This window comes from Aspergillus terreus, genomic scaffold (assembly GCF_000149615.1).
Source record: "Aspergillus terreus NIH2624 scaffold_12 genomic scaffold, whole genome shotgun sequence".
In the NCBI taxonomy this organism is placed as follows: domain Eukaryota; kingdom Fungi; phylum Ascomycota; class Eurotiomycetes; order Eurotiales; family Aspergillaceae; genus Aspergillus; species Aspergillus terreus.
In genome coordinates this window covers 1042028-1066471 of record NT_165935.1, presented here as the reverse complement: position 1 = coordinate 1066471, position 24444 = coordinate 1042028, and the positions used below count along the sequence as shown (strand labels likewise).

Below are 24444 nucleotides of genomic sequence, written 5' to 3'. Positions count from 1 at the left end.
CTGTCTGATTCTCGTCCTTGTTTTTCTTCCTACGGTCCAGGATGTTAGGGTAACGGGCAGGCACATGACCGGGCCCAGTGACCTCTGTCAACAAACGAACAGGATTCAAGCCATGCATGCACCATGACGCCGGAGGGACCAGCCACTAGAATCTAATCTTCCCCTCAACCATCCGTCTGACGTGATGATGCGATGTCAATGCCGAAGGCCCCGGGTCATCGATGACACCCATGATTATGGATTATGGATTCATCTCGCCGGTCTCGAGGATGGATCCTGGCGGATGCTCGCCGACGGGGATGCCCCCACTCCAGGTCGCCAACCTGACAATAATGCGGATGCCCAGTCCGCCTGCAAATCCCGTGACTCCATTGGTTCTGGCTGGACATGAAGGGGGAACGGGGGGTCCAGGAGAACATCGCTGTTCAGCTCGGCCGCCGGCTCGGGTGTTCCTTAGTTCTGGTGGTGTTGGCTGAGAATACGATCGTCTCCCGTGGATCGCCTTCCGCGAAGGGAAAGCCGGTCTCTTCATGATCCGATGTCTCCTCCCAGCGTTATTGGCGTAGGCCAAACAAAGAGATGCGGATGATGGGCATGACCGAGGACGGAGTACGTAGTGCAGGCACCCTGTAAGTGGCTCCGATATCCGCCTCTTCCGATGCACGAGGCATACACCGTTTACCCACCCCTCCTGGGAGATGGAGGCTTGGACGTTATTACTCTCATTATTGTACATGTTTTGGGGTTCAGACGGAGTACGATTACATACTACGGAGTTAGTAGGGGTAGGCCTGTGTGAGAGTTGTGGTGGCGATGAGGAGATCTGACTCATCAGCGAACGGCCGCAAACTTTGATTTGTTCCAGAAAGCGTCGAGGAACGGTCTGTTGCGTTGACCCTCATCTATACGAAACCGTTCGAAATGGACACCGGCGATTGGGACCAGTGGGGGTCCGTCCGACTGTGCCTGTTCGCCTAAGTAGCCTTGTGATTCGTATTGTCTGTTGGCTGATTATTGAGATTATGTATTACGGAGTACATTTATATTATTATCATCAAGCTGTGACATGGGTTATCTTTTAGGATTTCCCTCTATAGACTCGGGTATCAACAGGGAGTATAAAGATCGCGGTAGGCTTTAGAGGCCTCCCTGCCTACCAGATACCCAAGTAGTACTAAGGAGTCCGGGGATCCCGACCGGGATTCGCTACTAGTCAGTACGACCGGTTTTTCTGGTCTTTTTCTGGTCTGTTCTGGAGGATTGGCGGGACAAGTCCACAGCACTAAGAATATCCGGCATGACAAAGAGTTCTGACAATGGGGATGGACGTTGGATTATTCTGATGGCAGTGCAGAGTACGAACTCAATGGTGTTGGCTTTGATTTCATATAGATTATCTGATTTTTATTATATTGAAGATAAATTGTACTGTTTTATTATTATTATCGTGGTGAGAGAAATAAGAGGAAGAGAGAAAAAAAAAAAAAAGAAGAGGGTCTGGACTGCTGGAGCCCTAAATCGATCCCCAATCCGATTCGCGGCACGCTGATTGGACTTTTCTAGAATCCGGCCGTAATCAAATAAAAAAAAAAAAATACAGGATAATATTAAGGGAAATAATAAAATGAAATCGAATATGCCTAAAGGAGAAAATCAAAAAATAATCACCATTATTCTGAATAAAGAATTATAAAACCGTCGCATCACCCGGTGATATAAACCCAAGGTTCTCCAACTTCTACAACTTTCACCACCACCACCCGTTACTTTCTTCCTGCCTTTCCTGTCGGCCTTTCACTCCATTCCACGATCACCCTTCTCTCCTTTTCGGTGGCGCAGTCCACGCTAGTGTTTAGTGCCACTCACTGCAGAACAACGGCCCCGATCTTGACGTAATTGAGTGTGGCTTGGGCCTGTCGGGGACAATCGATTACTGCCTGGATTCCTTCGATCATCGCCAATTCCTCGCCTGTCTCAGTCTCAGCCGTGACTTCGGTCGCCGTTTCGGCTTGGGTCTCTCTTCCCCTTTTTGGGCCCGTCGCCAAATTCCGTCCCTGTTTCAGCCCTGTGCGCAGGAGAAGGGCTGAAAAAATTCCCCCATTTGCCAAAGAACAAAAAGGGTGCTCCCTGGAAGGAACTATCCGTTCATCCGTCGACTTCGTCTCTTTGTGATCCAACCTCGTCTCTCTCTGCGGATTCGACCCTCGATTCTCTTCTCGTCCCAGTCTCGTTGCGACAATCCCATCCATCCTTTCATCATGTTCTCTTGCGCCAATTATCCTCGCGGCTGTCGCGGCCGCGCGAATATCCAGGGAGGCAAATGCTCCGACTGCGTGGTAGGTTTACTTCTAGTTCTGTCTTCACTATCCAGTCGCACTAATCGCTAGCTTAGCAATTGAACCTCCGTCGTCCTCGCGCAGCGTCTCCCTTTGCGCAACCACGCGATTACCGACGAGAACTGCCCTCGGAGATCCTAAATAATTCACCATACAAGACTGCCGTGCCTCGAGAACTGCTGTAAAGCTCGCCACCCGTTCAAGGGGAATGAGTCAGTCGCGACGGTCCTGCTGGCTGGGGCCACGACTCTCGGTTCTCGTGCGTTCGGACGATTTCAACGCCCATTTCGATGCGATGCATGGCTAGGAGTTTGATCAACCCTATCGGGTTATTTCCTTATCACTGTTATACCCATCTTCCTACTTCCCCACCTCCTCCCTCAATCTCCGGTTCCTTTGCCTTTAAGGCGGCTTTGTCGGTTCCGGGGTTGCCATCGTTTACTTTCCTTTGTGTGTACCTATGCATCATATACTGGGAGGCTCAGCATGTCCGATTTCTCGTTTCTAATGATTGGTTTCCCGGGTGGGTGATGGCTGGGCTGGACTTGACCTCGGGATGGCACAACAACCAACAACAAACCGACGTGCTGGGAGGTCATACCGATAGAGCGTCATCATGAATCTGCTGCGGGATGGCGGGAAAGGCGCTGGCGGACATCCGTCTCTCGTTTGGTTTGGTTGGGGATTCTGTCGATTGTTGTGTGTGCGAGCCGGTTGTTATCATACCCATTTCTTCAACCGAGTGTCTATCTATTGTTAATTTGATTATTCCTGCCTTCATGCCCGTCAAGTATTCGTCACGTGAATTATGTAGACTGCGTATATGGCGGCTCTTCTTCACCCCGTCCCTCTCTTGGAGTTCTGCAGAATCTCTTCACACACCCATTGCGCCGTCCTCGTATGCAGACTCCAATATCGCTCATCTTCCCCACAAATCCGTTCGTTCCCCCCTACTCTTCTTCCCAGCGTTTCAAAGACCACCACCTGGTCTCGCATATACTCGTCCACGCAAGGCCGATCACCAGCGCCGTCCAAAGCAGACCCTTGCAAGCGTGCATCATACAATTCCCGGAGGAATCCCGCCACGCAATCCTTCGCTAGCTCTCGAGCTGCCACAACCGTTTCCCGGGACGCGTGGCGGTCCTGGCCCCCAGTCTGCCGCCGGCGCCGTTCGCCCTTAGCGCCTCCATACAGAGCGTCATGTCCGATCTTGAACCCGGTCGAGGTGTGCGCCACAATTAATACATACAAGTGCGAAAAATGACAAGTACCCTCGCTGGTGTGGATCCGCACAGGCACGCTGTCGCCCTTCTCACCGTCGTCCCTTGAGGAGCTTTGCGCATGGAGCACCCACGGGGGTAGGGTCCTCATCCCCTTCTGCAGCCCTACAAGGACCTCTTTCTCAACACAGTTGCGGATTGTAGCAGTGGGTTCACCTGAACGACCAATTTCCCAGTCCTGGTCAGAGATATGCTGATGACGCCCTCCACGGCTGGCCGTCCTCTTCCCTGTCCGTCCCAAAACCGGGTTATCCGGTGCAAGGACCGTAATATCGATCTGGGTAACCGATCCCCGCCGATGATTCCCCAGGTCAATGGACGGCAAGGGGGAAATTGGGCTATCGTTGCTGTCTTCGCGGCGACGCAATGGATCCACCCGTATCGTCACCTTTCCTAGATTAATTGGCCCCGTCGCCCACCCACGACGGTCCAGACAGACCTCGAGAGAGGGCAACCCGATCCGTGCCAAGTTGGGGACTAGCACCTGCGCCACGTAATCGAATGATGGCGAAAACGACACATTGGTTCCACCGGTGATGGTGAGCGTGATTGGATGCGGAGTCGTCGGCGACCTCGTCCCAGCATGTAAGAGATAAGGATATAGGGCTTGGAAAACGAGAAACACGGATCCTGCCGTGGCCTGTTCGATATGGATATCAGACCTGACCGCGACGCTGCGGCCCTGCGGTGATGGAGGACTGAAGGTCAGCGTTGACGATCCCAACTCCACCCCCGACACAGTTGCGCCGCTGAGTTCGGCGAGAAACTTGATCGCGGCAATGTGCGAGCCTTTCAGGCCCTTTTTGCCTGGTCGATTTCCTCGAATATGGTTGATCCGGATGGCTTGGCCGGTGAGAGCGGCGAGCGCGACAGCGATGCGAACGAGCTGTCCCCCGCCTTCGAGGGTTCGCCCGTCCAAGTCCAGGGGGCTCGTGGGTACTGTTTCCTGGCTCTGGGGTGGCTCTCGAGCCATATCGCCATATATTGTGGGTAATTCGAATATTGTTGGTATAACCAGCCCCACTGTTCGGTGTCCTGGAATCTGGAGTTTGGCTTTTTGATGCTCAATTGAGGTCAACTTCCACCCATATTCTCTTTATATACACGCTCGTTATGTGCACTCTCATTCCGGTGACTGACTCAAAATGTGGCCATGCAGACATCATGGAGGCGCAGTCATGACTCACCCGTCCCACCTGCAGCCACAATGACTCGTATCATACCAGGTCCAACACCGTGACTTCCTCTCGACATCAACTTATCGATGGAGCAACAACAGCAACCGCTGTCGCGCTCTTTCCCCTTGTTGCCCATAATGGCGACATCAAAAGGCAAGCCGTCCTTGCGGCGGCTTCGACCCTCACCATCGCATCTATCCAGCAGAGCATCTTCATTCTCTATCGGATCCACAGGTCTATCCCAGTGTGTTCACAGTTCTCAGAATGAGTTCACCGGCCCCCTACAGTGGGAAAGGATATCTGCGCAGGAGCATGTCAACACGCACCATCCGAAGAGGATCTCGCACTCCTCGGTCCTCCTTATGCTCCGAACCGTTTGACGCGGAGGATGCAAAACACCAAGCTACCGTCGCAGCGTCTCTGGCCATGCGACGTTCCGCCGAGCGGTCTTCCACGGATTCCAGGCGCTCGTATGATTCTTTGGGCGGTCCCAGCAGCATGGCCGTTCCGAGACGATACCATCGCTCAAACTATACCCAGGATCGAGGCGACCATACCCCTGCTCGCAAGCCTATGGCACGCGAGGTCGAACCCCAAGATAATGACCAGATCTCACTTGCGACTCTGCCCTCCATCAATGAGTTCGGCGGTCTAGATGGCCGCAACGCGTCGCTCCCTTCGTCGTATCGCCGGCTTCGTAGGTCCCGGTCCATGTTCGCACCCAGGCAACGCCTTTCTCACATTTCCTATGGACACTCACATCCAGAAGATGGGGACCAAGCCCTTGGATCCCCCCTCTCTCACGGAACTTTGAGACGGTCGATGTCTTTTCTCAGAGGAGGTGCTAGGTCTTCACATCCAATTCGGCATGCGAGAAGCCAGGAGGCTGCAATCCAGTTAGCTCGATCTGAGTTCGAAAAGAACAGCATCGCCAATGACGCTCAGAGTCGACATTCGTCTCTATTCACACTTAAACCAAGGAGAGACTACAGGCCATTTAGAAAAACGTGCCGTTCCACCAGCACCTCCGGCGTCGATCCATATGATACACCCTCGTCGGCTGAGCGCTATCGGAGCACTCCAGCCTTTGGGAGGGCCCGGTCGTTCTCTTCGTCTATCAAGAGAGGTATCAAACGTGTCCTGGGATGGAACCATTCTAAGCCGCCCTGTGACCCAGCACAACTGCAAACATCTCCGTGCCAGTCATTTGATCAGGAAAACCGCTCACCGCGCAGCAGGCATTACCATCATAGCACTGAGATTGGAAGTGAAGAAGAACCAAACCAACTTCGACCTAGGTCAAGCTTTGAAAGCCTGGCAACATCCTCTTCTCGTGTCACGAGCTGGGCGGATTCGACTGTTGCGAACACCTTCACTACGCGCCGACCTGGCGAGCAGAGTCACTTATCCATCATCCATGAGAGGGCCACTTCAGGTCAGGATCTTTCTCAACCTGCATCGGCTGACTATCTCCAACGGAAACTGCCCTCCACACCCAGTCCATCGAAATACTCTCCTCCCATTGACAGTCAACGCTTGTATACCGCCTTGATGAGAAAGATCGGCAACCCCAGTGTGAGGAGCTCAGAAGAAGAAATTGTGTTCGGTCGTGTCAAGGAACATCGTGCGATTCCTACGCGCATGTCGTCTGTGTATCCGCGCAGTAGCAGACAGACTATCCGTCCCGTTCCCAGCGACGAATCCATTATTTCCCGGGGATCTTTTACAACCGCCCGCGCAAACATTGTAACCCCACAGGCTTCACGCGCTGTGTTTGGGCAGAAGATGGCTGAGGACGACACAGGTAGCGTCATCTTCGCTACGCCAGAAGGTCTCCGAGCATCGCCAGACACCTCTAGCGTCTATTCGAGGTCCATTAGCGGAAATGGGCCAGCGTCAGAAGGAAAGGCCGCCGATATAGAGGTCGCTGTTTCAGAAGACGAACCTGGTGTAGCAACAATCTTTGAGATCAAGAGGACGACGTACTGTTCGCCCAATCGAACACCTCGATCTCCAGCAGATATGCCAATCCGTCCGAGTGTAGACTGGCAGCAGTGGATGAACACTCAGATGCAACGGTTCGACAAAGGTGTTCTGGTAAGAGACCATTACAGAGAGGAGGCCCAAATCCACGGGGAAGAAACCGACCTCGCCCATGATTGTCAGGACTCTAGCGCATCTCGCATCAAGGACCAAGGCCGCTCCACTCCTGCACCTGTTGACGATGAGTCCCTTTTCAGACTGCCTACCAACAATAACTTCTCCCGACCTTTCAGTCGGTCTTCTAGCGTTCGCACAGTCGTCGTTTCCCAGAAGGAGCCCGAAAAAAAGGCGGCAGTTCCGTATTCAACTTCGACATCTCCAAACTACGCTGGGCCGAATGCCTTCTGTGTCAGCCGTACGCGTCCGCGAAGCAATGCTATCAGCTTGTCTCCAATCCATCCCAAACCGGGTCACCGCTTCGCTCCTCCCGAGTCACCAACCCCGAAGCGAGGCCCGGCAGCCGTGCATCCGCGACTCACCGTGAAGTTGCGATATGGCAATCAGACTCCCGGACTGTCTCCAGACGGCCGAGCCCTTTCCCTTCGTTCGGCCCGGAGCTACCGCGATATCACTAGACAGACGAACGAGAACGTCAAGACCGAGGATCGGCCGGGGGGTTACAAGGATCTCTACACACAATCTCAGCAGAACAACTCGCCGATATCCAGTAAACGTATGGTGGAATTGTTCCTGGATAGTAGACGTCGACAGATGGGAACTGAAGTTTCCGATGGCAGTGTTACAGAAGATGCTTTCGTTTAAACCATGCAATACATGGATGACTGGCATATCTTTATCTTTTCATGGTCGCATTTTTGACGATCCTTTCGACCCTGTACTCTCACCCCAGCTGTCATTATTCTGGTTACACCTGGTAGTATTTTGCATTATATGCAGCCTCATTAGCTGATATGGCATGTCACCGACGCAAGACTGTACGCAAAACAAAAGACGTGTATGTATTATTAACAATAGTGCTGTAGCTATAATTCATACCCTCGTGAACTATTTGATGGACAAGCGCTTCATCAGGATAATGCCATCGCTGGGAGTGTATGCTATCGTTCACTCCACATAATTGGCCGGAAAACTCCCCTTGACACCACGCAGCTCACCCTCCCACCATTCGTCAGTACTCTCTGTCTTTTTCAGAACCCGAATGCGATCCCCCTCTCGGAAGGCAAGGTCGCCTGGGCTCTCCCCGCCGAAATCGTACAGAGCTGTGACGAAAAGCGCATTGGAGGAGCCTGCGCGGGGTGGAGGCGGAGGTGGGGGCTTCTTCTTCCCAGCGACAGCGGCGAGCACACTATGTCCCGGGGAAACCGATCCGGAGCCACTGGAAGGGTGACTCGGGCTGCGACTGAAGTAATCCGTTCTCGATGCTGCGGCCGCAGGCGTGTAGGAGTCGTTCGGCGACGAGGGAGTGGCGTATGTGCTGGGCACGGTGAGATTCGACGCGGCGGATGAGGCCAGACCCGTTGGACGTGGCTTCGTCTCATACACCGGGGACGGTTTCGTATCGAGGGGTGGCGACGGCTGAGAGGCCTTTCTGGCGGCAGGGGCAGAGGCTTGCTGGGGTTGGGTGGAGCTCTGGCCGCTAGGGCGACGATGAAAGTTCAGTCCATTGGGCAAGTTTGGTAGGCGGCCGTTGGTGATGCCGCCGGTGCGGTGGTCGTCTGTGCCATGGCCCATGCGCACGGTTTTGCCGTTGGCGAGACAGCCGAAGCTTTCGATTTCTTGCTGCACCGACAAGAAATCCTGCTCCCATTGCTCGACGATTTGCTCCATGGGCGGGGAGGGCGAGGGGAACCGTTCCTGCTCCGAGTAGTTGAGGATGACAGTATAGTAATGCCCGAGCATGGTGTTCTGTATCTCGATCTGGGCCGCGAGCAGCCGGGGGAGTAAGGAGAACACGGCGGCGATCAAGGGCGGCAGAATCTGTCGCAGGTGCTCGTCTGCTGCTTGGTATTCCTGTAACGGTCAGTCTCCGTAGAGTCGGATCGCATAGGGTATTGCCACGCCATACCTCAGTCGCTTTGGCCAGGTCACTCTCAGCCTTGCTGAGAGCCACATTGTCCCTGTCAGAGCGTTTAGTCTTCTTGGCATAACTATCTACACGCCCTTGATAGCGCTCGTAGTCCAGCTAAAGGCGGAAGCGAAGCATCAGTATTGTCGTTTCAATTGATGATGGGCGGGCGGGCAGCGACCAACCTTGCGATCGTCTCGCTTCTTGATGGTTTTCTTTAGCGGAGACATGAACTCCTTGGCTTGGGACGCAGGCTGGATCATGCGCTGGTCGACTGCGGCCAGCTCCTCCATCAGGTCTTTGCGCAATTCTTCGTATTCATCGTGGAGCTTGTTTGTGCGGACGATGGTGGCTTCAGGGGTCTCGACGGGGGTATGCGAAGTCGACGTATCCGCAGAGCCGACTATTGGAGCATAGAGCCCTTCGAACTCGCCCAGCATTCGGCTTTGATGAGAGAGGAGCGATGACCAGGCATCGCGCCAGGCACTTGTTGATTCGATGATCTGACGATGGAGGGGTCAATTAACGGCAAAACCAAAACAAGCGGAAATTGGACGTATTCTGCCGAGTGAGGAAGGTCAAGCACATACTTTACCCAGTAGCTTATCTGCATCATCGAAGTCTTTCAATAGAATGGCGACCTGGCTGTCATCGGCAGATCGCTTCATGAATCTGCCAAATTGTCGCTGCACGGACTGCATGGTGTCGATAGGCCCCTCAACGGGTAAAGAGCTGGGAGTGACAGTGTGGGGAAGGCAAGACGGATGGGTAAATTAAGGCGACGGGCGGAATGGCCGAGTCAATGTCAAGAGCGAGACGCGGCATGAGGATTCCACAGGGAGAAAGGGGTTTGACGAGCGGCCGCGGAGGAGGGTAAGAAGGGGAGAGCCTGGGAGAAAAAGAGGAGCCTGGGAAAGAGAGCCTCATTCAGCTCAAACAGCCGATGACGCAGCAACTTCCAGGGCTTTGCACTAGGCGTGTTTCACCCAGTCTCTGGACCACGCCACTATTTTTGTCATTTTGATCGTTGGCGGCGAGGAGTGAGGGGAGGGGTTCCAGGTGGGTTGACCCATGTAGATCGTTACCCCGAAGACCGGGGGCATTTGTCAAGCCAACATTGAATCTGTCGTGAGGTTCGCGATGTGTCGAGAGAATCAACACAGCCACGCCGCTGTGGTTGGAGTCGCGTCCACGGACCAGAATGGCCGTTCCTGCAATATTCGCGCTACCATAGGTTCGTCTCCTTCACGCAAGCAAGGGCTCAGGCTAGACTGTGGTGGAGCCAACAAACGAGATGCCTGATGGTTATGCCATGAGCCGTGGAATCGCCCATGGTGGTTCTGCCAAGGCGTTGGTCTATGCAGCCGCATGGTAGGCTAAAAACAGGTGCCTTGACGGTGAACACGACCATGATGGCAGATGCAAGGTGATACAACTGAGAGAAGAAAGGCATGTATGGATAATATAGAGAACAAGAGGTACTCCGTAGAAGAAGAAAAGGGAAAAAGAAGTCATTGAGATAGACAAGACGAAGTGGAGGAAGTATACCCACTAAACCGCTTTGGGACCGCAGCCTCAGGCTCTCTGCGGGTCCTTATTTTTCCCGCGTCACCTTCAAGCAACTCACATTCAACAACCCATCACCACCAACACCTCGCTTTTTTCCTCCGCCTCTCCGATGGTGCTCGGCCAGAGGGTCGCCATCTCGGGGCCCTCGTCCTCCATATGTCAACTCCCCGTCCCTCGCAACAGCCCTGGGCTGTTCCCGCGACCCAGAATACCGCCCCCGTGATCAAGTTCCGATGTCTCTATACCCACGATCTACGACGGAAAGCCAAACGCTGGCAAGATGGCTATATGCGTTTCCACACCTTCAACAAGCGTGTAATGGTCTATGATGCCACCGGGAACTTCATCGGAGATCACCATTGGCGCCAGGACGAGCCGTTGCAGGATGGTGACGAACTGGAATTAGACCGAGGCGTGTTGATCCAGGTGTGCGAACCTATGGAGAAGACTGAAACAGACATCTCGGCCATCTACAGTCACAAGAAGAGTCAGACATGGCCGTTTCAGGCCGAAGATCAGTCGACCGCCTCTATTCGTCCGTCTACGCCGGTGCGATCGTCGATCTCATCTCAGCCGACCCGTTCCCTCAATGACCTTCTCGGGATTAAGAAGACGGCGCCGGCTGGGAAATTGGTCTCGCCGTATGAGGAGCGGCATGGTACGAAGCCCAGTCAGAATGAACAGCAGACAGTCGAAAGGGCGCCAAAACGGCAAAGGGTGGATTCGTCAGCCAGACCGCAGCAACAGGACTTTCCCCGTCCACATCGCCAACCGGAAGTCATCGATCTGTCGGAGCCTTCGACGACTACAGGCTATCCGAGGAGAGGCGATTCCATTCCTCAAAGGAGTGCGAATGCTGTAAGGCCTCCGTCGAAGGTGCCGTCGAAGCCCTCGTCACCAGCCGTGCCGTCGAAAATTGTCGATAATGCCGTACAAAAGAACCCGAACCCTGTGCAAACTCCCTCAAATCCTCAACAGTCCCCGACGGTCCCATCGAGAAGCTGCCCTGAGCCCCCAGCTACGGCCAAACCGCCGCCCTCGGCCGCGAAAGTTCCATTAGCCGGTGGCCCGAACCCTCCATCCAACTCTCTTCGATTATCGACCTCGAAGCCACGGAAGAAGCTCATGTACAGGGATTTATTGCCAGGGCATGGATCCGCACGGACATCCACTATGCAGTCAGTATGTACTCTGGAGGGTATTCCGGGCTTGAAACTGACTTTAGTAGGGTCGTCGATCTGACAGCCTGTGACTCCAACCCAGCTGCAGACTACACCCCGTCAGCTTCGACAATGCAGGCTTTAGATGCTATTGACGATGATTCGGCTCCAAATCACACCCGAAATCGTGCCCCACACACAATCAAAGCGAGGACGTCTTTGACAGGGCTGCGCAAGGCACACTCCGATCCGTCGCCATTATTTAAAGCCCATATTCCGCCCCGGTCTGATTCATCCAAGAGCCCACTTAATGACGATGATGATACTAGCCAACAAGGCCCATGGACTTCTGAAGCGCAGGATCTCTTCGACTTTTGGCCGCCGGGACGACCGAAACCTACCTAACGGCTACATGATACCCTTCCTTCCTGTAGTATATAACCATGTGTTACTTAGCGTTGATGTCCATGACAATGTTGATACCCTAAACCACACAATACCATGCTGTAGATGTCCCAATGCCATCTTCCAACATAAGTCGTAACCGACTCCACTCACTATCCCCTCTTAACCAACACCCCAGAGACGTACGGCAAAGGCGACCTCCCAAACCAGCGATCCAACTCCACCGACTCCCAACCCCCGTCCGCCTCCGCCGCCCTCCGCAACGCAGCCTCCGTATCCCGATTCAAACAGCAATTCCCAAGGTACCAGCTCCACCCCAGGAACCCATAAACGGCCTGCAACGCCCGCGCCACAACAGATCCCTTCGGCGTCCGCCACGGGTTCACCACATGCTCCGCAACAAGCAGCTTTCCCCCGGGCCTCAGCAACCCATACAGCTCGCGGATGGTGCGCTGCATATCGGGCACGCTGCACAGCACCCGCACACAGATGATGGTGTCGAAGACGCCCGCCCCATCCGCAGCCGAAAGCCCCTCCTTCTCCAGCGCAGGCACCAGCTCCGCCGCCACCACGCTCGACGGCACGACGTGGTACTTCGCACCCAGGCCCTCGGCGTCGGCGCGTGCGCGCAGCTCCGCGTGCAGACCGGCGCACGGCTCCGCGCCGTAGATCGCCCGGATGGCCGGCGAGCGCAGGAATGGCATCTGTGTGCCTGTGCCAGGGCCGACGTCGAGCACGATGCCTGACGCGCGCGCTAGCAGCGGCGGGATCAGGTCTGATGAGCATTGCACGGGCGTTGGTGCTGCGTCCAGCGCCGGTGGCTGTTGGGTGGATTGCGCGTCTGCGCGGGTTGCTGTGGCGGGTTAGTTTGGTGGTATTCACGCGCTTCCAGGTGGTAGCTGAGACGGAGGGAAGGGTGGAGGGGTGACTCACTGCTAAAGGCGACCCAGAACTTGCCAAAGGCTTCATCGCGCAGCTTGCTTGTCTGGAGCAGCGGGGCGAGCATCTGTCCGCGCTTGAACACTGCGTCGAGATTGACTCGAACGTAGTCTGCGATTCAGTCAATAGTCTGCGGCAATGGGGTTTGTTGGACATGGTTGGGGCTATACAAGTCATAGCCCAGAAGAGGAGCTGGCCGGGCTCAACGAGGGACTGGATCCATTCTCTGGTGGTTGGCTCGGAGGATGAAGCCATGGCTGTCTATATGTGGCGCCTACACAACCACGGTGTCTTCGAACAAAATATCCCACGCACAACAGGTTGACTGGTAGAGAGGGATAAATGCATGGGATGGTTTGGATACACTAAAGAGAGTTCCCTCATGCGGGGACTGACTAATCACCGAGGGCACGGAAATCCGAATGGAGATGGATTCCCCTCACGATCTAGATTCTAGACCATGCAGATGCTACATCCAGAACAGACGGATTAAGATACCCTTTGTAAAGGTATGCTGGTTCACTATCACGATATAAGGTCTTCCCCTAGCATGGGCTCCTCCATAATCAATCTCGTCATCACAGATCAGAGAAATAAAGAAAAGACAATACAAAGTACAGTGCTTCAACTGGCGTAGATATCCACACAAGGTGAAGGAAGAGAGGAACATGCCAAGCCGAGTGAATGAATAACCTAAAATGGTACGGATGCATGCCAGGCCGATGGTAATATCAACAAAGGAAATCAAATCAAGAAATCATGGAGTAGTATCACAAAAGAATGACTTGGAAAAGCCCATGCATCAGAGAGGAGAGGATTCCCAAACGAGAGGATATGAGAACACCAAACAGCATTATCTGGCCGATCAGGCCAACCGACGATGCTAACTCCAAACGGCAGGGCCAACGAAGAGAACCAACAAGAACGAGTAATGGGCCATCTGAAATGCTAACTTGCACGCTCGTCAAATCTGCAATGCATCAAGTACGATGTAGGGTAAAAGTGGGACGCAAAGTCATCGATCAATGGTGGGAGTGGATTCGGTTAACACGAGGGCTGTATCGGCTTGTTCGTGCGAGTGAGCCAACGTCGTGCTTGCCTATCTTCAGAGTTAGCTAACGGAGCGTTGCAAGCCTTCCAGAGAGTGTGCATGCATACCATCACAGCAGGCCCGGACATTCTCGAGTCTGTCTGCCTCTTGCTCCTGTCTCTCCATCATCTGCCGCAGATCCTCTTCACTGTTTTGGTCGTGGACGCTACCGTCATGGAGGCTAGCGGTAGCATGGTTCGGACCCCTTCGACCGAACGAGCCCTTGATCGTGGTATTCAGTATCGTACTGAGGCGTGATGAGGAGCTGCGGCGGGAGTAGTTGGACGGCGTACTCAGTGCAGGGGAGAGACGGCCCGGGGTCGCACTGTGCCGCACTGACAGGGCAGATCCCGCGCGTTGTTTGGGCCAATTCCTAGCAGTCCGACTTTGCGAAGAGGAGATCGACAAGCGAGCTGTTTGGCGAGAGCGGGACCGGAATCCGGGGTTGAACTCGTCGATATCCTCCAGCGTGACATTACCGTCGTCCTCTTCATTCTCCGAGTTCCGGAGTAAGAGGTACGACAATGCATTAAACCAAGTCTCGTGCCTCTGACTCGTCGTCGCGGTAAAACGCACTCGACGGCCCGGACTCACCACCTCCAAGCTTCTACAGTGAAGACCAGGAGGGTAAGGATTGTCATCTGCCACCACTCGAATAGCTTCGATTGCCACACTCTTCGTTTTCAGTTCACTTTTGCCGGCAGACTGAGGGTCTTGTGTGCTCCAGTACAGCGTGCGTGTGTACGGATGGACCCAGAAGTAACGGCGATGTCTCGTATTAGACATGTCACTGGACCCTGTCTTACGCGTATATTTCCAAAGGAACTCGCCGATCATGGTCTGAGTGATAGCTTGAATCATGCGGGGATCCGTACCCGCCGCATATCCGTGGGCCATGGCGGCTTGGTTTGCATTGATGTTGAAACGCTCATCAAGTTCGGAAGCAAATGATGAAACGGACGACCGCCGGGATGCCAGGCTTTCACGTCTAACCTTAACCCGCGAAGTCGTGCTCTTAGCTGAGCTGACTTGACCCACGGACTCATTAGGTGTACGCGGCCGCTGAGCTGAGTTTGTCCGGTATGCAGAAGCTGGGGCAAGTGGAGGGCCCATCAGGGCCGGAGAAGCTGGACGTAGCTCCATTGACTTCTTCTCGGCGGCCATGATGATCTCCTTGTGGTCAGGAGGCAAAGGCGGGTGGCTCTGAATGCTAGAGGTCTGACTAGCAGCACTACCAGGTCTCTTGTGCAGAGAAGTTGTGGATGACTGGTGAGACGGACGTGTACGAGGCTTTGGTGTGGCGAAGGGGGAGTTACTAAGCTCCTTGGCCCGGTCACTGTCAGGCGGCGACAAGGGTCGGGACGAGACACGGTCCATCAGGATCTGGTCAATTTGCTTGGACGACAGAATGGTCTGAGCCCCATGATCAGTCTGAGTAGATGACTGGCGACGAGTATGTCGTGGGACAGTATTTCCAGAGATAGCACTCAACGGCCGGGTTGCTCCCGTCTTGTCCCACTCCCCAACACTACGATCGACGGGGCTGTCTTCGGCCACCACAACCGACGGCGCATCGGACGTTGGCTTATCGGCTGTAATAGCTCTAGACTCCGCAGGCGGGACGTTCTCCCCGGAAGGCAGCGGTGCGGGCACAGGCACCACGCTTATCGCAGGTGTGGACTCCACGGGTAGGGTCTCCACTGAGCGAATTGTGGACAGAGAAAGCTCCGATGCCAGTGACCGAGGAGACTCCTTGGGGTGTGGTGCGACTGGCTCGGTGCATTCGGGAGTAATGAAAGTAACCGTCAGGTCCGGAACCTGAGCTTCGGTCACTACTGGGTCCACGACCACTGTAGGCTCCGGCTCAGGGGTCGGTTCCGGCAGCGTCGCCTCGATAGGCTCAGTCTGCTGGAAGGAAATAACAGACACCGACAGCTCGGTGACGTCCGTGCTTGTGCCATGTTCGGCAACTGGAGCCGGAGGCGTTGGCTCAGGGAACGTTGCAACAACAGGCAAAGTATGCTCAGAAGAAACGACTGAGAGCGCCATGTCTGGCACGTACTTCGGCTCGGGTTCGGGGAGCTTGGCAGTGACTGGCTCCGTCAGCTGCGAGGAGATAGCTGATAGAACCATCTCCAGAGGTTCGGGAGCGGGTAGTTCGACCGGCTCAGTGGTACCTCCAACGAAGTACGACGTACTTAACTCGGGAAGCTTAGGAGCCAACGGCAACGTCTCTTCAAACGAGATCTCAGAAACGTTGAGTTCTGGCAGAGAAACAGCCGCATCCCTTTCTTCAGCGGCATGTTCATCCCACGCCATCTTAGGCGGCGTGGGAACGAATGCCACATGATCGTCGTGCGACTCCGGAGCGCCTTTAAGTGGCGTCCACTGGGTTGCGGAATGGACCACCTGCGGGGATTCGGTCGTCTCAACCGCCATGTCCGCATACACGGGCACAGGCTTTGTCGGGGTCGTAGGGGCACTGGGCTGCTCGCCAAGGCCTTCGCTACTCGTTGGAACAACGGGCTCCCAAGGATCAGTCATCACACCAGAATCGACCATGGCAGGCTTGGGCGTGTCCAGAGAGATTTCCGATGCTCTCCTCGAATCGGACACGGGGAGCATACGCGGTGTTGAAGCTTGTGAAGCGGTGTCTTGTTGCATCGGTGGGCCAAACTCCTCCTCACCATCGCCACCTTCCAGCTCTGCGAGCTCAGCAAATAAGCTCTGGCCTTCGGAGGCCGTAGTTGCTTGGGTGAAGCTTGTCGCAGGTGATTGACGCGCGCTAGGTGGTCGGCTGCCGTATGCCATTGGTGCTTCTCCTGAGGGGCGAATCTTCCGCAGCACGCTTCTCTTCTTGTGGAGTCTGAAGCGAGGGGTGGAATTCTGGCTGGGGGATGCGAAACCGCCATCTTCACTGTCGTCCTCATCTGCCGACGTGGAAGCAGTGCTCTGGAACGAGTTGCGATCCCGGGCCTTCGCCAAAGTCAACGACGATACTCGGCCACGGGGCGTGGTCTGAACGCGGTCTTCCGTTTCTGTGAGCTCATCAGAATCGGTACTGTCGTCGGCCATGCTCTCAATGCCGGTCTGGAACGCCTCGCTTTCTGTAGCGGTTTCTCTTTCATTAGCGGTCTCAAACGCATCGTCCGCCTCCGTAGCGGTGTGGTATGCATCACTGGGCTCATCAGACGACTGCACTTCGGGGCGGCCTCTAGAGACGTTCCGCGCCGATTTGTGCGATGGGCTTCCTTCTCCCGCATTGTCTTCCCATTCAGTATCATGAACCTCCACTTCGGTCCTTCCTTTGCGTCCGGCACCCAGGAGATCGGGGCGTGCAAGCTTTCGGACGGAATCCGACTTCGTCTTCTGGCGTTTGCTTGTTGGGCCAGTGGGCGCAGCAGCTTCACGACGACGCTGCTCCACTTCATCACGTGCCTCCTGCAGCATCCGCTTGAGTTCGATCTTCTCGGTTTTCTCGCGGTGGATGGTGCTCTTGAGGTTCTGAATCATACGATGAGCATGGCCCAGCGAGCTTCGCAGCGTCTCAGTCTCCAGGTGGTTGTGACGAGGAGTGAACTTGTTGGGAGACGGCGGGGGAGAGTTCTCAGGCGTAATTTGGTCTTGGTCATCCGAATCATTGTCCAGCGACACTTCGCGAATCGACTCTTGCTGGTGCTGCCGGATGCGCATCGCCACGGCCTTCGCAAGCTCTTCGTTCTGGGAGTTCAACTCTTCCACCTTCTGCTGAAGCGCAAGCTTCTCGGCATCTCCTGCGTTCAAATTCCTCCGCAAGAGATGAATTTCGGCATCATTCGCTTTTTGGGCCGCTGTGTGATCCTCAACGAGTTTGGCGTTTGTCTGTTTCAAATCCTCCAGCTCCCTCTCCACCGCATTCTTCTCCGAAGTAACCGCGGCCAAGTGACTGCTGATACGACCTTCACGATCAGCGGCCTCCTTCATCGCGGCCATCAACTCATGCGTCCGCGTCTCCAACGCCCAATTCTCGTCCTTGTAGCGCTCCTCGCTCTCGTCCAACACTCGGATCCGCTGCGCATATCCTTCGGCCTCCAGCTCCAATCGCGACTTCTCCAGATTGACGGTTTTCAAGGCCTCCTCTCGTTCAGCCAACAGGGCCTGCAATTGGCGTACCTGGGCCAGAAGAGAGGTGGAGATCTCGGTTGCGAACTCAATATCGTGGACTCGGCTGGAGGGTTGATTCCTCTGTTTCCGCGACGGAACGCTGACTTTGCTCGGGGAATTTGTCGCTTGACCGGCAAAGAACACGGAAGCCAGTGGTGACTGCGGAACAACGTTAGTCTGTCGCCGAATCGACAATCAAATCCCCGTGATAGCCCTACCTTTGGATCCAGGGAAGGAGTTCCCAGATGCGCGTCGTCCCCACCAGCGAGACGTTTGGGGCCCAAGAAAGCGCGAGCGGTCTCCCGTCCGATTTCATTGTACTCCTTTTCCAAATCGGCGAGTTTCCGACGCAACTCGGGACCGATCTGACCATCCTCCTGCTGCTGCTCCACCTCCTTCAACTTCTCTTCCAGGGACTTCTGCTGTTCGATCAGGGCCGTGCCCAACTTGGAGGCCTCCTCGAGTCGGCGCTCGGTCTCGGCGAGATGCGCCTCGAGGGCGCGCTTGGCCTGGGCGGGGGATGAGGCATCGAGACTGAAGAGTTGGGTATCAAAAGAGAACTTGGGCACGTCCCGCGGGGTGACGACGCCCTCGCTCGAGTTCGAGACAAAAGGATCATCCATCATGGGTTCACGGTGGATTGCTCAAATTTGGAGAGGCAGGTGGTGGCCCTCAGGGGGAGATGACTACCGTTGCGAACCTACGGACTCGATCCTTATGCGCGAGAATCAGACCACGATCATCCTCCGATGAGCCTGTGGAGGTATTGTTGAGCCGACCAGCGACTGGGGTTGTTGACAACTGTCTCGACGGTTTGAGAGTTGGCGTTAGGTGGGGATGCGACGACAATCAGCGGGAAGGAATGCGCGATCCTCGGTCGGAGTAGCTCAGAGATGGACGGGAGGGTCGTTTGAATGTTGACGAGGGTCGGATGGGAGACAACGGGAGCAGTGAAGATCGAATGAGTTACGATCGGGAGGGTCGGGAAGGAAAGTGTTGACGTCGACGTTGGCGTTGATGTTGACGTTGTTGTTGTTGTTTTGGGGTTAGAGGGGACGGCGGCCGAGATCCCGCTGGACTCAGAACAACACCGACAACGCGTTGTGGCCGTAACGGTCGAGTGTGCGTGCGACCAGGATGCAACCAACCACAACACGCAACAGTGGTTTGATATCAGGTACTTTGAACAGGTTGGAACCCAAGGTATCGACAATTAATTACGAGGATAATCGTCGTGGGACACAAGGAGTCCGGCACGTGGGAAAATTAAAATAGTAATTAAGAACGAAGGTAAAAGAGAGAAAAGAGAGAGTCAATAGAAGGAACGACAAACGGAATTGAACAGAAGAAAAGAAAATCGTCTAGAGAAAAGAGAGAGTGGAAGAGGATGAAGTCACAGCCAGATCGACAACGAGACGAGAACCGACTCGTTGGGGCGGGGAGAAGAAGAGAAAAGAGAGAAAGAGAGGGAGAGAGAGGAGAGAAGAGAGGGAGGGAGAGGACACGCACGGCTCAGAGAGGAGAATTAGGACCGTGCGGACCACGATGAGACGACTAACGAGTTCGTGGGTTGGGTTGGATACGTAACAATCTCCTCCCAGGACCGGATTCAATTCGATCATGGAATGATGCTCTGCTTCTAAGAGAGAGGGACAACAATATCATTCTTATGGATCTGATATTCGGCCCGGTTTAAGTTATCGAAACTAAGTTCTATCGACGGGTGTACCAAAGACGAGGTACCAGTACCGCATTCTGGGTGCGCCCAGGTACGGCTGACAGGTATCGGGTACATCGTCATCTCCCCGCCCGATCGGTCAGTCCGCATCCTCCTTACGCGGAGTAGCCCCGTTCAATGAGATCTTTGGGCCGATACATCCCTACTATAACAGAATGAAGATTCAGCTGTCTGCAAGAGTATCGATAGAACGTACCACTATGACCTCCATTATTATCATTGTTCGGAAGGGTTCTTTCATCCGTAGAACCGTCTGGTGGCATTTTCTCCCGTCTTTGTCATCGAGCGATTCATGTGATTGCTGAATCACTATCACGTGACATTTCCCGTCCTAAACAGGAAGCCTTTGCGCCACTCTGAATTTCAATTCATCCCAGCTCCAACTCACTTCCCTAACTTCTTCTCCGCCAAATCTCACCATGCCAGAAGACACTCAGGTGGCCGGCGACGTCCCTCAATTCGCCTTCAAGAAGCGATCCGCCAAGGCCAAGGCCAACTTCCGCAAGAAACCCGACACCCCTCCACCGGCTTCCGACTCCGAGTCTGGCTTTACCTCGTCGGATGATGACGAAGGCCGCAGGATTAAGCGACGTCGCAAAAATGCCGCAGTGACCGCATCATCAGCATCTAACGCGCCGCGAAAAGGGCCGTCTGATGAACAGCCGCCCACGAGCACCGCGCCAGCGCCCTTGGCCACCAGCAACGACGCCACCAAACACTCCAACTGGTACGATGAGGACCTAGACGAAAAGAATCTTCTCGGAAAGACTCGAGCGCGACCTACACCCAGTGACCCTGCAGCAGCGGACGGGACCTACAAGGGCGCGGCCAACTATTCTTCCTTCATCCAGAAGAATCCCGACGCGCCCAGCAAGAAGTTCGGCCCGATCAAAGCCCCCACCAACATTCGCACGGTGACCTTCACCGACTACATGCCCAACGTCTGCAAGGATTACAAGCAAACGGGCTATTGCGGCTTCGGAGATAGCTGCATCTACCTGCATGCCAGAGAGGATTACAAGCAGGGCTGGGAGCTCGATCGGGACTGGGAGGTTAATACTAAGGGGAAGACGGTGAGCGGCCAGGTGGTCTCCCAGCGGAGTGGCGGCAAATCCGCCGGGGACGCCGATGATGACGAGGACGATGAACTGTTGGAGAATATTCCGTTCGCCTGCATCATCTGCAAGAAATCGTATCAGAATCCGATCGTCACGAAATGCGGGCATTATTTCTGCGAGTCGTGCGCCCTACAGCGATACCGCAAGAACCCTTCGTGCGCGGCATGTGGCGCCAGTACAGGCGGGGTTTTCAACACCGCCAAAAAGCTGAATCAGCTACTGGAGAAAAAGAGAGAGCGAGCCCGGAAGCGACGGGAACAAGCGATCGCAGATGGCGAGGAGGTCAGCAGCGATGAGGAAGAGCCCGAGAGCTCATAAGCTGCGAGCTCTGTGTTGGACCGGACTTGGTTTTCCTGTACAATTAATCGACGGGGGTGATAAAAATGGCAGTCGGTCTGCAGCTGGTCTGCACGCTAAATGAATTTCTGTGATGTCTCTGAATGAGGCTAGTGTGACGCTACATACTCCTAGACCATATATAGTCCGAAAATAGCAACGATAGAATGCCCTAGTTTGAGTCTCAAAAATGCGTTAGATGTCTTATTAACTATTTTTGGGTCATCACCATAGTCGAGATTTACATAATTGCTTTCAACTCGATGAAGACAAGGAGACGCTTATGACCAGTCGTGACATGTTCTTTTGCTGCATAGACCCGGTTTGTTTTGTCTCCAAGTAGGTCCGCCCCCAGCGGCTCACCCTCCACCAACCATTCATGTACTGGAGTGTGTTCCAATTCCCAACATCCCGTCTACCTTCGCCCATAAGTGTCTTCTAGCGCTCTGGAGCCAATTCATTTCCTGGGCGTAGAAATGCTGACGTCCGTTCTACGGTCGGTTCCCCTTTTTCGACGAAGATGGACACCACTTAATTTCTCCAATCCCAACTTTGTCCGGCTATCTGCAAGCCAAGCAATTGAAGAGGAGACCCTCCCTGGCTATGTATCTGCGCGCTATTACCCGACTCGAATAGGGGAAATCCTCAAGGACCGGTATCAGGTCGTGGGTAAGCTAGGGTTTGGAGCCAGCTCCACCGTGTGGCTTGCACGAGACATGGAGTGAGACACATAGGATCCGTAATTATGGATCTCGAGTCACTAACAAACGTGTAACTAGTTATCGCCGTTATGTTACTCTCAAGATCTTTATCAAATCTGCGTCGATGGGGCGGCACTTGGATGATGAGCTCGATATATATAAACGCATAAGAGAGGCCTCACGGCGGCATGCGGGCCGGAAATATGTCCGCTCATTACTCGACTCGTTCGATGTCGTTGGACCCAAGACAATCATCGGTGCCTTGTGCATCCTCCCTTATGGGAGAGTGTACTAGCTTTTCTATATCGCAACCCGGTCCGGAGATGCCGACACCAGTTTTAGCGGTTGTGCTGCATCGTTTGTTTTTGGCATTGAACTATCTCCATACAGAATGCAAGATCATACATACGGGTATGTGCTCCTAATCTACATTGAGCGTTCTACTTCCATCACTTATGCGGAAGGCCTATTAGACATCAAGGCAGACAATCTTATGTTTGGCATCGACGATGACTCGGTGTTTAGCGATTTCGAAGCGAACGAACTCTAGTACCCTTCTCCTAGGAGGGAAGTAGAGGGCAGAACAGTTTATGTTTCTCGGGAACTCCGAATGCCCAAGCGATTGGGTGCCCCCGTGCTATGCGACTTTGGCTCGGCCGTCCCTGGTGATCAAATACACAGAGAAGACATTTAACCTGATATCTATCGGGCACCGGAGGTGATTTTGGAAGCACCATGGAGCTACGGCGTTGATATATGGAATGCGGGATGCATGGTAGGAGACTTGGTAGTATAATGCACAGGCTAGCAATTCCTGACTCGTTGCAGATTTGGGACATCTTTGAAGACGGATCTTTGTTCACCGGCCAGGATCCAGAGTTGCGGACTTACCGAAGTCGAGCCCATCTCGCTGAAATGATAAGTCTTCTCGGGCCGCCGCCACCAGGTCTCCTTGCGCAAGGGAACTTATCTCGGAAATTCTTTTCAGAGGAAGGTGCGTCAACTATCGTCCTATTATTTGGGTGAGGCAGGCACTCACTATGTCTGATTCAGGTCACTTCTCCGCTGGGATCCCGGTACCAGAACGTAACCCGCTGGAAAAGAGGGAAACTAGACTTGAGGGACAGGACAAGGAGATGTTTCTGTGCTTGGTACGAAAGATGTTGCAATGGGAGCCCGGCAAACGAAGCTCCGCTGGGGAACTGGAAGAGGATGAGTGGTTGCAAGCTCAATTGCATAAATAGTCCGTGTACCATCAGTATTCTTATAGCATTCGGGCAAATCATGCGTATCTGGTTATGGATGGCAATAATATCAGAGAGCAGGAGATCAAATATCGGAAGATAATATCTTTCATGGGTGGTCGTATCGATATATTGGGATCCTTAAAATATATAGTATTTCCTGCACGGTCACGGCCAAATCTCCCTACTTACTAGGATGTTGATATCGAATCCTGTCAAGAAGACCGAGAAGATTTCGACACGATCATCGAACGATCAATGCCAAGGAAGTGGAAGCGGGTTGTTTATTTACTTACGCTGGTCTTCGTTGACATCATTCCAGGGTCTCTCAGGAATTCAGCCTTGACCTAATTCAGCGATGGAGCTTGGGTCCACTGAATGGAGTGAGGACTCCGCCTAATTGCTGGCGATCCAGCCGATCAGGGCTTGTCAACCCCCCGTCTGACGTGCTCAGAGACGAAAATAAGGGACCGCGGGTCAGCGTCTGACCGTCGCCTCCACCTGGAGACCCTTCCCCTCCGTTCATCTCACGGTGGCTGTGACAGGCGTCGTCATTTGGCTTTGCCCCTTGTAGCCATCCCACGGGAAACTCCACGTGCGGCCCGTGGTTCGCGGGTAACCTTGTGGCCTTCTGATGTTGGTTGCTTCGCCTTCGCAATGGGACAAAGAAGGGCAGGTTGAGAGGGGAGAGAGGCGGGTGAGGGAGGATATTCAGGTAGCGTGATTGGAAGAAGGAAACAGCCAAGCTTCCCCGGTGAGGGCGCTACCGCGGGAGTTGAAGAGGCAAAAATATTCATTGGACGCAGGGGTTGGTTAAGGTTATCCACCGGCCGTCCCTGCATTTCTGGCGCGCCCCACTCGTCAGGAGTCCCCTACTGGTCGCTCAACAACGCGTGGCCATTGAAGCCCCTCCCTTTTTGGGGAAGGTTCTCCCCCAGTCGTACCATTGCTTCTTCTCTTGGGGGACCTAGATTAACTAACCATCTGGTTGCCTCTTCTCTGGTCCATTGTGTGTTCTCTCTCTTCTCCTCTCTTCTCCCATCATGCTACTCTAATCCCTCCAACTTCTACACTCCTTGACCCCCTTTCATTGCCTCCTTCCACGCCAAGTCTTCCCATCTTTCCCTCCTTCTTCAAG

The 24444-nt window shown here is 54.2% G+C and overlaps 8 protein-coding genes across 8 annotated transcripts; 3 read left to right on the top strand and 5 right to left on the bottom strand.

Moving 5' to 3' along the window:
* Positions 1–241: 241 nt before the first annotated feature.
* On the bottom strand, positions 242–736 carry ATEG_08364 (uncharacterized protein; the record flags this gene model as incomplete). The annotated part of the gene is made up of 1 exon (XM_001216985.1): positions 242–736. The coding sequence occupies one exon, from the start codon at positions 734–736 to the stop codon at positions 242–244; it is 495 nt and encodes a 164-aa protein (XP_001216985.1).
* Positions 737–3173: 2437 nt separating this feature from the next.
* Positions 3174–4589, bottom strand: ATEG_08363 (putative RNA 3'-terminal phosphate cyclase; the record flags this gene model as incomplete). Its single annotated transcript, XM_001216984.1, has 1 exon — positions 3174–4589. The coding sequence occupies one exon, from the start codon at positions 4587–4589 to the stop codon at positions 3174–3176; it is 1416 nt and encodes a 471-aa protein (XP_001216984.1).
* Positions 4590–5292: 703 nt separating this feature from the next.
* ATEG_08362 (uncharacterized protein) lies at positions 5293–7052 on the top strand (the record flags this gene model as incomplete). The annotated part of the gene is made up of 2 exons (XM_001216983.1): positions 5293–6891; positions 7035–7052. 2 exons carry the CDS (start codon positions 5293–5295, stop codon positions 7050–7052), a joined length of 1617 nt encoding a protein of 538 aa, XP_001216983.1.
* An 850-nt stretch (positions 7053–7902) lies between these two features.
* On the bottom strand, positions 7903–9564 carry ATEG_08361 (uncharacterized protein; the record flags this gene model as incomplete). Its single annotated transcript, XM_001216982.1, has 4 exons — positions 7903–8808; positions 8864–8980; positions 9049–9366; positions 9454–9564. The coding sequence occupies 4 exons, from the start codon at positions 9562–9564 to the stop codon at positions 7903–7905; spliced, it is 1452 nt and encodes a 483-aa protein (XP_001216982.1).
* A 1024-nt stretch (positions 9565–10588) lies between these two features.
* On the top strand, positions 10589–11684 carry ATEG_08360 (uncharacterized protein; the record flags this gene model as incomplete). The annotated part of the gene is made up of 2 exons (XM_001216981.1): positions 10589–11614; positions 11661–11684. 2 exons carry the CDS (start codon positions 10589–10591, stop codon positions 11682–11684), a joined length of 1050 nt encoding a protein of 349 aa, XP_001216981.1.
* Positions 11685–12379: 695 nt separating this feature from the next.
* On the bottom strand, positions 12380–13003 carry ATEG_08359 (class I SAM-dependent methyltransferase; the record flags this gene model as incomplete). The annotated part of the gene is made up of 3 exons (XM_001216980.1): positions 12380–12404; positions 12433–12838; positions 12931–13003. The coding sequence occupies 3 exons, from the start codon at positions 13001–13003 to the stop codon at positions 12380–12382; spliced, it is 504 nt and encodes a 167-aa protein (XP_001216980.1).
* A 955-nt stretch (positions 13004–13958) lies between these two features.
* On the bottom strand, positions 13959–18792 carry ATEG_08358 (putative nuclear migration protein (ApsA); the record flags this gene model as incomplete). Its single annotated transcript, XM_001216979.1, has 3 exons — positions 13959–14035; positions 14095–18328; positions 18388–18792. 3 exons carry the CDS (start codon positions 18790–18792, stop codon positions 13959–13961), a joined length of 4716 nt encoding a protein of 1571 aa, XP_001216979.1.
* A 1534-nt stretch (positions 18793–20326) lies between these two features.
* Positions 20327–21343, top strand: ATEG_08357 (U2-type spliceosomal complex subunit CWC24; the record flags this gene model as incomplete). Its single annotated transcript, XM_001216978.1, has 1 exon — positions 20327–21343. One exon carries the CDS (start codon positions 20327–20329, stop codon positions 21341–21343), a length of 1017 nt encoding a protein of 338 aa, XP_001216978.1.
* Positions 21344–24444: the final 3101 nt, after the last annotated feature.